The sequence below is a fragment of the Thalassophryne amazonica genome, chromosome 6 (genome assembly GCF_902500255.1).
Source record: "Thalassophryne amazonica chromosome 6, fThaAma1.1, whole genome shotgun sequence".
NCBI lineage: Eukaryota > Metazoa > Chordata > Actinopteri > Batrachoidiformes > Batrachoididae > Thalassophryne > Thalassophryne amazonica.
The window spans coordinates 60,061,103-60,074,924 of NC_047108.1; the positions used below are offsets into that span (position 1 = coordinate 60,061,103).

At 42.2% G+C, this 13,822-nt stretch overlaps 1 protein-coding gene across 1 annotated transcript; it reads right to left on the reverse strand.

Annotated features, from left to right (window-relative positions):
- Positions 1 to 2,276: 2,276 nt before the first annotated feature.
- Positions 2,277 to 12,495, reverse strand: gpr61 (G protein-coupled receptor 61). Its single transcript, XM_034172241.1, has 2 exons — positions 12,108 to 12,495; positions 2,277 to 4,621 (listed from the first exon to the last, which is right to left on the reverse strand). Exon 2 carries the CDS (start codon positions 4,398 to 4,400, stop codon positions 3,000 to 3,002), a length of 1,401 nt encoding a protein of 466 aa, XP_034028132.1. The 5' UTR covers positions 4,401 to 4,621; positions 12,108 to 12,495; the 3' UTR covers positions 2,277 to 2,999.
- Between the last annotated feature and the right edge of the window lie 1,327 nt (positions 12,496 to 13,822).

Genomic DNA, 13,822 nt, shown 5'->3' on the forward strand with positions numbered 1-13,822 from the left:
TGAAATCTTTCATGCAAGCGAAAACAGTGTTAAAGCTAGTTCTTCTACCGAGATAAAATGCCACATTGCGCAGCTTTTGGATGCAATTTTCAGTCTAAGGGCAACAAAGAAAGCGAGGTAAGCCTTCATTGCTTTCCAAAAGAAAGAAAGTTAAGGAAAAAGTGGGAGGATGCTTGTGGAAGAGTGCAGTTGCCGAAAGACCCACGGCTGTGCTCATGTCACTTCCACGCGGATGCATTTGAGGCTTTTCATCGACCTCAGCTAATGAGGGAGCTTGTTGGTGTTTCTGGATACAAACGACGTCTTAAACCAGATGCAGTGCCTGTCATATTTCCCCACAAGAAGAAAAATCGTCCACGAGTAACTAGTGAAAATAGGACTAAAACATGCGAAAGAGCAGCAGATGCTCTCTGTCGGCATCGGCAAGCAGCCCCCACACAGACACCACCTACAATGGCCAACTCTTGCTTGATCAGAGCGCTGATCTTCATTTCTGACAGTATTTTCAAAGTTCTCTTCCTCACACTGCATATCACGCTGTGGTTCGAACTGAAAAGGGTGAACAGAGGAGCTCATCGTTGCTAATCGACGCTAGTTGTAATGTAAACATGGGAAGCTCTGCCCCGTTTGACATCACTGCCCAGAATGCATTGCGTTATAAATAACAATGGCGACCTACGTAGAAATAAAGTTTCTTAAAATATCATAAAACTTGACATTATTTTTGCAAATTTTGTCCCATAGTTATATTACTAATATCACAACAAGTCATATAGAATAAACATGTATTTATAGTCGAGGTTCCTTTTAAGTGTTATGAGAAGAAATTGCAAAATTACAAAGTGGTAAATGCTTCAACTTTTTTGGAATGTGTTATGGGTTTTATATGCAAGAATGTTTTTTTTTATTTTTTTATTTGCATTTTGTATATTATCCATCCTTTTTCTGGTTTGGGGTTATAAAATAAAGACAGACAGGCCTGTCAAGTTTCGTGTGAAACCGTGTTGCTAATCTTAGTGTCCTGACAGCCACTGTTGCTTGTTCAATGTTAAAAACACAACAACCTCATTTGAGAACTTCATGCAATTTTCCAAGAATATTAAGGTTGCTTCTCCCCGACAAAGGGACATTTTTGTTCTGACTCGCGGCCAAACATGAACCATCCCTGCGTTGAATGTCTTATGATCATGCCAAAACAGTCCAGTATGATGCACTCCGAAATAGATCAAAGGAGCAGCAATTACAAAACAGGAAGGAAAAAAAACAAAAAGGTTAGAGATTTGTGCCTTGCCGTGTGTTTGAAAGGTTTGTCACGACTATGTGACGTGTGCAAGTTGTTTGTATTCCACCTGAGATCAGAAAAAGTGTCACCAGAGTGTGACTTGTTGCTAAATGAGGCCAAAGGCAAAGTGTGCCGTATGTAAGCACGGTCACACCTGTGGGCCGTATAGCCACAACAAGCCCGGTTTGTTTATAGCACAAATACAGGTGCTCACACTCCTCTGGCATTTACCTGTAAACAGCACACACGTCCATAGTGAGCCTTAATGCTACACTCTTTAAATGCAATACAGCCACTGTTTTTCAGAGCACAATCCAAAGCTCTGTGTCCTTCAAGCAAAAAATAAAAAATAAAAAATTAACGACAGTCTGTTTTTCTTTTAAAAGAGAGCGGGGGGGGGGGGGGGGGGGGATTGTTGAATAGATAAAAGATCACGGGTTTAGCAATGTGACAGGGTTTTCGTGAGGATGTGCAATCACAAGATGAAGATGAGATAAAGGTGAAAATGATGTTCCTGGAAAATGAACCAAAATAGAGCATCAGCTGGGTGATGATTCTATTCAATGCAATTACTGTTTTAAAAAGATAAACAGTATTTTAAATAATAATAATAATAAAAACGGGGAGGTGATGGTCTAGTGGTTAAGCACTGGGCTTGAAGACCAGAGGATCCTCGGTTCAAATCCCAGCCTGACTGGAAAATCACTAACCACCCTTGTGCAAGGTCCTTAATCCCCTAGTTGCTCCTGGTGTGTAGTGAGCGCCTTGTATGGCAGCACCCTGCCATCAGGGTGAATGTGAGGCATTATTGTAAAGCGCTTTGAGCGTCTGATGCAAATGGAAAAGCGCTATATAAATGCAGTCTATTAAATACTCATTATTTAGTGCCTTGAGGAAAAAACTACATTTCAGGAATGTGCGTACGTGTACACCTGGATATACATGAGTGCTTTCATGAAAACGTCTAATATATGCTTTGAAAAGTGGCAGTGACCTTTTTTGTATGATGATCTCATCCTGCTAAATTGTTCATAAAAGAGGCAGTGGTGCAACGTTCCACTTTGGTGGTGATATCTTTGTGCTTAAACAAGAGGAGCATCATGGTCGTTTAAAGTATTGATCATTATCAGATCCATCTCAAAGACTGTTGTTGATTGTCAAAGGTTCTTTCAGTTAAAGGGGTCATAATAAAAAAAAATGTTGTGGTTGGGGTTTCATGTTAAACACCCGCAAAGTCCCACATTTTTGTGACTGTAGATGCAAAATTTCTCAATTTAGGCCTGAAATGACTCATTTTAGGCCTCTATGATGTACATAACATATGTGCATGTCCAGAAATGCAAGATGTTTGATGTAAAAGTGACAGATGAATGGTTATTTAGGTTGACACAAATGTTTTGTCTGAGCATGTATATAAAACACTTCAGTGGACTCTGAAAAACAACAAGGGTTACTCTCCATCTGCTGGCATCACACAGAAATAAATGTCCACACATTAAATAAATAATGTCAGTTGAAATTTTTGCACAAGAAGTATTTGTTTTTCAATGAAATGTTGCAACAATTCAAATATTCAAAGAAGACACCATGTTCTGCAGTTCACTGGACTTTTAGCATAAAAGTGCTGTTTTACATGAACAAGATATATTGTTTCAACATGTTTTAGAAAATTTACGTGACTTTGCTTGATGGAAAATAGGCAGCACTCAAGAGGCAGCTACAGCTCTGGTGCAGTTTTGCAGCAGTTTTCTGATGGATGTAGCTCATTGTTTAGCTGTTGGCACTGCATAAACTGTGACGTTTCCTCGATGATTTGCCCTGGGATGTTTTGCTCCACAGTTGATTCCTGGGGCTCCTCACTTTCTGGCTCCTCCTGGCTGGCTCTGCTGAAAGAGTTGCAGGGTTCCAGATTGCATGCAGTGCCCTGAAGGAACTGCAAAAAGTTCTCCTCAATTGAAGCCTCGCGGCTTGCCAGCTGCTCCACTTCAGTGGGCCCAACCCGCTTGAAGATGCAAGCCACGTGGCGTCCCAGCTCCTCACGGATCTGCCGGTTCAGGAAGCCGTAGAAGAAGGGGTTGGAGGTGAAGCAGAAATAGCCAATCCATGTGACCACTTCTTCCAAATTGGCCAACGAGACAGGTGAGGTAGACACCACAGCTGAGTAGAGATGGAAGGAGAAATATGGCAGCCAGCAGCAGATGAACTGGCCTCCAACAGCCACAAGAACAACTGCAGCCTTTCCACCAGTGAAGATCCTCTGAGGGGTGGTGCGTGATCCAGTTCCACCAAGGCTAGCTGCCATGGTGGAGTGGCTGCTGATAGACTCTGATCGTTGGCGTGATGTGTCCATCCAGTTTGGCAGGCGGCCATGTTGCATGGCTGCTACCCGGGCCACTTTGAACATACTGCAGTATACAACAAGAATAATCAGTGTAGGACAAAGAAAATAGATGAATGTAAAGATGACCATGAATAATAGGCGTGTTATTCTGCCTCCTGTCCAGTGGAGGGAGCAGTGACTTTGACTAAGAATGAAAGTCGAATTAATCCCCAGACCCCGATCTCCTTGGAACAACCACCCCAGGAGAGGTATCACTGCCATGATAATGGCCTTAATCCAGATTCCTACTAGAACCATTGTCACCACCCCAACGGTCATCTTCACCTCATGGCGCATTGGGTGGACGATGTAGTAGTAGCGTTCCACATTGATGGCACAAATGGAGAGGATGGCAGCGCTCACTAGACACACACTCAAGCAGAGGTAGCTCCGACACAGTGCCTCGTCGAGCGGGATGTGATCTGACACTATCCCCAGAGGCATCAACACCAGTGCTGCCAGCAGGTCCACCAGGCAAAGGTGAAACACAAAGGCAAACTTATGCAGCTGTGGTGTTCTTTTGATGACTACCATCACGGCCAAGTTTCCCACCACTGCGAATACGTCCATTATGACCATAGCATACAACGCCAATGTCTGGGTCACATCTATGCCACCTGGGGTACTCTTAGTGGGCACAGTCACATTAGATGCATTGAGCTGCAGTGCAGCTAGAAAGGAGAGGAGATCAGAGAGAGAAGCGTTCCAGGAGGGGCCCGGTGTGACAAGACGCTCCATGAGACGATAGGATAAGGAGGAGAGAGTCCACTGAATTTCACGGGTCCATCACCCATCCTCCCCTGTCGTAGGGTGTCAGCGGTAGAGTGGTACAGGCCAGGGTGCTGGCTGTCACAGGAGATTTGAGTGGACCATCTGAAAATGCAGCGAGTGCTATCTCACTAACGTAAGCACAGGCATCCGTCTCTCTTCAGTTTGACCTTTGACTGCAAAGATGTGATCTGAAACAAAACAAGATATATTTGTGTTTAAAATAGAAGACTTAACAGTATTCCCTGAAAACTCCCTTCCGTCTGATCATTTCTTAATAACATTTACATTTACTCTGATGGACTACCCAGCAGTGGGGAATAAGTTTCATTACACTAGAAGTCTTTCAGAAAGCGCTGTAACTAGGTTTAAGGATATGATTCCTTCTTTATGTTCTCTAATGCCATATACCAACACAGTGCAGAGTAGCTACCTAAACTCTGTAAGGGAGATAGAGTATCTCGTCAATAGTTTTACATCCTCATTGAAGACAACTTTGGATGCTGTAGCTCCTCTGAAAAAGAGAGCTTTAAATCAGAAGTGTCTGACTCCGTGGTATAACTCACAAACTCGTAGCTTAAAGCAGATAACCCGTAAGTTGGAGAGGAAATGGCGTCTCACTAATTTAGAAGATCTTCACTTAGCCTGGAAAAAGAGTCTGTTGCTCTATAAAAAAGCCCTCCGTAAAGCTAGGACATCTTTCTACTCATCACTAATTGAAGAAAATAAGAACAACCCCAGGTTTCTTTTCAGCACTGTAGCCAGGCTGACAAAGAGTCAGAGCTCTATTGAGCTGAGTATTCCATTAACTTTAACTAGTAATGACTTCATGACTTTCTTTGCTAACAAAATTTTAACTATTAGAGAAAAAATTACTCATAACCATCCCAAAGACGTATCGTTATCTTTGGCTGCTTTCAGTGATGCCGGTATTTGGTTAGACTCTTTCTCTCCGATTGTTCTGTCTGAGTTATTTTAATTAGTTACTTCATCCAAACCATCAACATGTTTATTAGACCCCATTCCTACCAGGCTGCTCAAGGAAGCCCTACCATTATTTAATGCTTCGATCTTAAATATGATCAATCTATCTTTGTTAGTTGGCTATGTACCACAGGCTTTTAAGGTGGCAGTAATTAAACCATTACTTAAAAAGCCATCACTTGACCCAGCTATCTTAGCTAATTATAGGCCAATCTCCAACCTTCCTTTTCTCTCAAAAATTCTTGAAAGGGTAGTTGTAAAACAGCTAACTGATCATCTGCAGAGGAATGGTCTATTTGAAGAGTTTCAGTCAGGTTTTAGAATTCATCATAGTACAGAAACAGCATTAGTGAAGGTTACAAATGATCTTCTTATGGCCTCGGACAGTGGACTCATCTCTGTGCTTGTTCTGTTAGACCTCAGTGCTGCTTTTGATACTGTTGACCATAAAATTTTAGAGCATGCCATAGGTATTAAAGGCACTGCACTGCGGTGGTTTGAATCATATTTGTCTAATAGATTACAATTTGTTCATGTAAATGGGGAATCTTCTTCACAGACTAAAGTTAATTATGGAGTTCCACAAGGTTCTGTGCTAGGACCAATTTTATTCACTTTATACATGCTTCCCTTAGGCAGTATTATTAGACGGTATTGCTTAAATTTTCATTGTTACGCAGATGATACCCAGCTTTATCTATCCATGAAGCCAGAGGACACACACCAATTAGCTAAACTGCAGGATTGTCTTACAGATATAAAGACATGGATGACCTCTAATTTCCTGCTTTTAAACTCAGATAAAACTGAAGTTATTGTACTTGGCCCCACAAATCTTAGAAACATGGTGTCTAACCAGATCCTTACTCTGGATGGCATTACCCTGACCTCTAGTAATACTGTGAGAAATCTTGGAGTCATTTTTGATCAGGATATGTCATTCAAAGCGCATATTAAACAAATATGTAGGACTGCTTTTTTGCATTTACGCAATATCTTTAAAATCAGAAAGGTCTTGTCTCAGAGTGATGCTGAAAAACTAATTCATGCATTTATTTCCTCTAGGCTGGACTATTGTAATTCATTATTATCAGGTTGTCCTAAAAGTTCCCTAAAAAGCCTTCAGTTAATTCAAAATGCTGCAGCTAGAGTGCTGACGGGGACTAGAAGGAGAGAGCATATCTCACCCATATTGGCCTCTCTTCATTGGCTTCCTGTTAATTCTAGAATAGAATTTAAAATTCTTCTTCTTACTTATAAGGTTTTGAATAATCAGGTCCCATCTTATCTTAGGGACCTCGTAGTACCATATCACCCCAATAGAGCGCTTCGCTCTCAGACTGCAGGCTTACTTGTAGTTCCTAGGGTTTGTAAGAGTAGAATGGGAGGCAGAGCCTTCAGCTTTCAGGCTCCTCTCCTGTGGAACCAGCTCCCAATTCAGATCAGGGAGACAGACACCCTCTCTACTTTTAAGATTAGGCTTAAAACTTTCCTTTTTGCTAAAGCTTATAGTTAGGGCTGGATCAGGTGACCCTGAACCATCCCTTAGTTATGCTGCTATAGACGTAGACTGCTGGGGGGTTCCCATGATGCACTGTTTCTTTCTCTTTTTGCTCTGTATGCACCACTCTGCATTTAATCATTAGTGATCGATCTCTGCTCCCCTCCACAGCATGTCTTTTTCCTGGTTCTCTCCCTCAGCCCCAACCAGTCCCAGCAGAAGACTGCCCCTCCCTGAGCCTGGTTCTGCTGGAGGTTTCTTCCTGTTAAAAGGGAGTTTTTCCTTCCCACTGTAGCCAAGTGCTTGCTCACAGGGGGTCGTTTTGACCGTTGGGGTTTTACATAATTATTGTATGGCCTTGCCTTACAATATAAAGCGCCTTGGGGCAACTGTTTGTTGTGATTTGGCGCTATATAAAAAAATTGATTGATTGATTGATTGATTGAAAAATCGATAGCAGTGGAAATATACCATGTGTTTTGAGTTGTACACCCTGAATTTAAACAATATATATTATTATTGCTGTGATTTGATGATCTTTTACAGGATATAAATATATTTAAGATTCTTGTATATCTGTCTTGTATATGTATTTGGAGAACGTTAAGCATCCTACAGTAGGTGTTTGTGTATAATTCAACTAACTCCATATATATCCACAAGGGCAAAGTCTAACCTTATATACACCCTTTTTATGTCATTAGTATGCCATTAAAATCTGAAATATCGAAACATATGTGTTATATATCTTATGATGAATAAAAACCTGATTACACTGTAGGTTTACAGCCCAATGTACAAAGATTACAAACAGCAGAAAATGTATCAATAAATAATGAACTGATCAACATGATGTTACTGTTAAAACATAGGCTCGTCGATCCAGATGAATTCAGTGATATGTGACATTTACTTTTTGTTTTTCATGATGTAAATTATTTCATATTTAGATGTTTTCTCTTTTTTCTTTGCTTTGTTTTTTTTCTATCATGCCTTTTTTTTTTTTTGCACAGTATGTAGGCCAGCAAACAGGTGTTATCACTAAAATAAATCTTAAAATATTGTTTATCCCTGACAATAATTTCATATTGTAATAAATATTAACACATTCTCACATCCAGCTCATCATATTTTTATGCAAAACATTTGTGGTGACAAAATTAATGAATTGATGAATGAGGTTAATATAAGTAGGTTGCAGAGCAGGTAGCTCAGTGGATAAGGCGCTGACCCGCCAATATGTAGACCTGGGTTTGAATCCTACTCATGCTACCCGTCTGTATACAAGAATCTACATTGCCTTAGTCCACTCAGCTAGAAATGGGTACTGACCATGGCTGGGAAAGTAACCTATATTGAACTCATGTCCCGTCCAGGAGGAGTCGTAGACTCTCACCTGCATCACGCTATGAAATCTGAAGATAAGCACCAACGGGCCTCACAGCCTATATAGGGGTTACGTCTTCTTGATTTAGCATTAGCGTTACCCTGGGTGTCAATAAATGATGAGAAGAGGACCTCTAGTTGTCATATATTGATTATAAGGAGTAGATTAGATTAGATAAAACTTTATTAATCCCTTGGGAAGACTCGCTCAGGGAAACAGGTTCCAGCGGCATTGTACAGCAGCACACAGGGTAAGAAGCACTCAGAGTATGAAGAGTAAAAGTAAAAAACAATTTGCAAAATGTAAATACGAATAAAAATACCAGAAATACTGCTCGCTTACTGGCTACTACTGTTCCTCTCCTTCCCATCCACTGTCTTCCTGTTACTCCTCCTCCCCCCGAGTGAGGGGTTGTACAAGTTGTCCCTGAGGGACAAAGGAGTTTTTCAGTCTGTTGGTCAGTCTGTGGCTGAAGAGGCTCCTCTGGTTGCTGATGACGGTGTGCAGAGGGTGACTGGTCCATAATGTCCAGCAGTTTGTCCAGTGTTCTCTTCTCTGCTACCGTCACCAGAGAGTCCAGCTTCATGCCAACCACAGAGTACTGACCAAGTGTAAATATGTGATGAGTTGGGAGGGACAATATGGATTAAATTTTGGGAGGGGGGTATAGAAAGTCTTCTTTAAATCAACTTTAATTAATGCAAATTTAATCTCATCAACTTGTTTGGTGCATCCACCTCTCACAAAGCAAAAACAGATGCACAACTGTCTCTCAAGTTTTACGTCAAAATGCACAAAACGTTTTCCAAATGCAGCCAGTCAACCTGTCAATCTGATGTTACATTTTTTTTCACGCTCCAAACACCTTAAGAGGATGCATTCTGTCCCGGTTCAAAGCAAGAGTTACGAGTATAATTCACTGTATGTTTGACAGATGTGTGTTTTCAGGGGAGCCAGTGCTGCAGGGAGAACCTAAAAACGCACAGCCAACCATATGTCCCCTTAACGGAGTAACGAAGCGAACAGGAGGAGGAAACAAACTGTGAAACTCAGCTGCAATATGAATTACAGCCACTCACACTCACTCGTCTTCACCCGCTTACTCCAGTTAAGGGTCACGGTGGGGTGGAGCCTATCCCAGCAGTGAATTATAACCATCAGTGCATTTAGGAAATAACCCTGTTGTGTCTGATGATTTGCAGACATTAATGCGGGATTTTACGGTTGCAAATTAAGTTTTACCGGTGACACATTTGCACGGTTTATTTTTCTGTAGGTAATTTGGTTGGCGAATCATTGCGAAAGAGTGTGGTTGGCTCGTCAAAGCTTAGGGCCCCTTCACACATAGTGCGAATTTGGTCGAATTGCACAGTAAGTGCAGCAGGAATCATATGCAGTACATGTAAAATTGAAGCTGCCTCCAAAGCCCCGCACACCTGTTGCTACAACTATTTGCGCACACCAGCGGCTGAAAGACAGAGTGTGCACTGCGAGAGCCCATCAAACCCTCTTGCGGCAGGTGTTGGCCAAATTTCAGCTGACACACACAAACATCTAACACCGCTCACATGGCACTTAGAAAATGTGTGGTCATTCGCACTGTTAACACGACAACAGAATGCAGACAATCACTGTCGAGCTGGATGTGAAATTTGTCTAAGTGTCCTACGAGTGTGGCTTTGCAAACAGTGACACAGTGGTGTGTGCACTGAACTGACAGGGGATGTGGCCGCGGACAGGAGCAGCTGCGGAGATCTGTGGTTCTGGATGTCACGGTAAGGGAACACGTACCGTGTTTGGACGGACATGAACTAACAACTGTGCACTGTGATGCATGTGTGTCTGCTTGCTGTCTTCACGTGGACATACATAAAAACATATATCACTGTTTCAATGGGCTGCAGCGTGCACAACGCGCACATTGACAGGATGTCCCAGGTGACCCAGACCATCAGGTCATAATACGCAGTGGGCGATCTGAATGTCACGTCACCCACGTGAGCTCTGTTCCACATGATGCATTGTCTGTCCTGTGGCACGCCGTCCACAACACATGCGTGACGTGCAGGACATGCGCATGGGGTCGGCTGGACACGCCACCAGCAGATGTGGACATGATAAGGGCACCCTGCTTCTCATTCATGTCATTTCATGACTGTACATCTGTGACCATGAGTCATCTACAGAGGAACAGATGGATCATGCTTGCATTGCCCACTTGATAAGAGGGATTCAATAAAATGCAGTGTTTTATATGGTGTGTGGTTTCATTTTTTTTAAATACATCCATGTCCTTCTTGATATCAGGCATTTTCCTGCACCTTTCACAGGACAGTGATGGTAGCTCAAGTAAAGTGGTAGTAAAGTTCTGCCTGGTAATCAGAGCTTTTGGAAAGTGCAGGCTCGAATCCTGTGGGTGGCATGTATTTTTAATTTTTTTATTTTCATAGCAGCTGTGCACTGTGTTCCCGCGTGGACGAACCCTTGCAGCGGCATCTTTCATGCCTGCCCACTTTTGTGGTTCGTTCATATGAGCTGTTCCGCCATGAGTCAGCCTGAGTTGTACTTATTTGTACTACGTGTGAAGTAGCCCTTACTGTTGCAGCAGTGTCTTCATGCCAAACTGGAAATTCTGTGAGCAGACACACAGATTTCTCCATCTCGTCAGCTGCATTGAGTTAAATCCACGGTAAATCCATCAGTCAATCCAATTAAATCCATGCAGTTCTGCATCGTCCTCACTGCACTAGTTTCTGTCGGTTTCAGGTGACAACGCAATTACTTATATCTGCGTAGCAGCGCTACGCAGCAGTGCGCTGTGAGCAGTGCGCTCACGGCGCAGCCTAATACATTAAATGTGAAACGGTTTTAATATTTTGCCACCATTTACGCGATATTTTAGGGTCTGAAATCTCACACCATTAACTAATCAGATTTGCTGGACCAAATGTAATTGGATTAGAATAAACTTTTAAGATTGAATAGTTTCTGCTCATTTCTAGGAGCGTAGTGTCATGCTCTTGTCATGATTCTCTTTTTGCATGCTTTGAAATGAACCATTTGTTCAAGTAACACCAGCTGTGATCTGAAGTTAAGTGTCAGCCAGGATCAATGTTTTTTGTGACCAGTGGAGCATTTCAAAGGCCCTCTGCTGTGTTTATTGTCATAACCTCACCTAGTCCCAACCCGGAGCATGGTGAAACACTGTCAGCTTTTAGTACATTTCCACATGCTGCACACCTGCAGGTGCAAGTTTATGATTTCACAAGCGTGACATTGATCATACCGATGATGATGACCGCACATAATAGGTGTTATTCAGCCGCCTCTGCTGAACAGGTCAAAGGGTCACAGTGGCCTTCAGCCCAATTAAACATAATATCTCTGCTGGGATGCAGCAGGAACTGTGGAAAAACTAGCTGAAGAGTTTTAGAAAAAAAAAAAGGGATGTTAGGCAGCATAACCTGCAATTAAACACCATTAAGGTATCATTTAAATATTATTTTAAAAACCTCAGAAGATGTAAAGATATATCACATAACAGGACAATCTCCTTGTTATAGTGCGCTTTTAACAGCACACACATCAGAGATTTTAAATCACTGTGGCTGCACCATCATAACATGATGCATAAGTTGTGTGTGTGTGTGTGTGTGTGTGTGTGTGTGTGTGTGTGTGTGTGTGTGTGTGTGTGTGTGTGTGTGTGTGTGTGTGTGTGTGTGTGTGTGTGTGTGTGTGTGTGTCCCTGCACTGCACAAACAGGGCAGGTATGCCTGCATGTGATGGTGATGAGTCGCTGACATACCTCAGCTTGGAGCCGGCTCCTTTCTCCTCCGCAGGCTCTGCTGAAAGGAGTCGACCTGTTCCGCTCCCTGTCACACAGCGAATACACACCACGTCACATCCAGAGAGGGAGAGCGAGGAGAGGGGGCACTCCAGTGTCTCCTCCTCACCTGGCCTCTTTCATCATCACCTCCCACACTAACCTGACCACCCTCTCCCCATCACAGACCTCCCTCTCATTTTGGTCTTCGATCCAGGTGGTAGTGGAGGAGGAGGAGGAGTGGAGGCTTATGTCTTCCAGCCTGTGATGCACACTGAGTGGACACACACACAGTCTTCCCCTCACACACTTTCGTGCACACACGTCCTGGCTCCGGCATGCACCCAGGGCATCTGCAGAGCGGTGCGGAGCAGACAGGCGGGTGAGCAGGCAGCACTCATCTCATTTCTCTCTACTGGGTCTTAGTGCCTCAGAATGTCTGGGATCCAACACAATCAGCTACACTTCTATATTCTATTTATAGACACTTTACCCAGACCTGCCTGAATGGACAATCTGGCAAAATGTGCAGATTTGCACAAAATGTCAGAACCTCAGTGGTTAATGTAAATGAGCTGACATTGACCAGCACAACCACCTGGGACAAAACCAATCACCATTCATCTCATATGGTTTTGTCTTGATAAATGTCTTTGCTAATGATATGTGCTGGACTTATTCTTCTATTTTTTATTTTATTTTTTATTATTATTTTGCACTAATTATTTTAGTGTTTTGCCTATTTTTGAAAAGTGCATTGGCTTTGCGATTAAGTTTGCTGCTCTGATCTAGTTCCTGCACAGCAGGGGCGGGGCTAGAATTCACTTTTGGGGTGGCTCCCACTGCCCACGAGATGTCACTGTAATGGCATTCCGAGCCTTTTGAAACAATCTTGTGAACTTATCAACTGACCTGGCACTGAACTATTTTCTACAACACTTAGCCCCCATTTAGTCTACTGATCTGTTTGTTTGTTTTTTGGAAGGTTTCAAAAAAGTCAACACTTTTCTGAAAAAGCATGAAAACATGAATTCATCAAGCATTTCTGAACTGAATTACAGTCTTAAATAATTAATTATTATAGTGTTGTGTTTTGTAATGAAAAAACATTTTTTGAACCAAATGCCTCATTTAGTTTTTTAAGTCTTTTAAATAATATAGCACCTTCAACTGCACCACAGACTAAAACAGTTAAATGTGGTCTATTAAACATTAGGTCTCTCTCTTCTAAGTCCCTGTTGGTAAATGATATAATAATTGATCAACATATTGATTTATTCTGCCTAACAGAAACCTGGTTACAGCAGGATGAATATGTTTGTTTAAATGAGTCAACACCCCCGAGTCACACTAACTGTCAGAATGCTCGTAGCACGGGCCGGGGCGGTGGATTAGCAGCAATCTTCCATTCCAGCTTATTAATTAATCAAAAACCCAGACAGAGCTTTAATTCATTTGAAAGCTTGTCTCTTAGTCTTGTCCATCCAAATTGGAAGTCCCAAAAACCAGTTTTATTTGTTATTATCTATCGTCCACCTGGTCGTTACTGTGAGTTTCTCTGTGAATTTTCAGACCTTTTGTCTGACTTAGTGCTTAGCTCAGATAAGATAATTATAGTGGGCGATTTTAACATCCACACAGATGCTGAGAATGACAGCCTCAACACTGCATTTAATCTATTATTAGACTCTATTGGC

What these genes read in the sequence shown, in the direction of transcription:
- gpr61 (XM_034172241.1), bottom strand. Translation starts at nt 4,400, where the DNA reads ATGGAGCGTCTTGTCACACCGGGCCCCTCCTGGAACGCTTCTCTCTCT.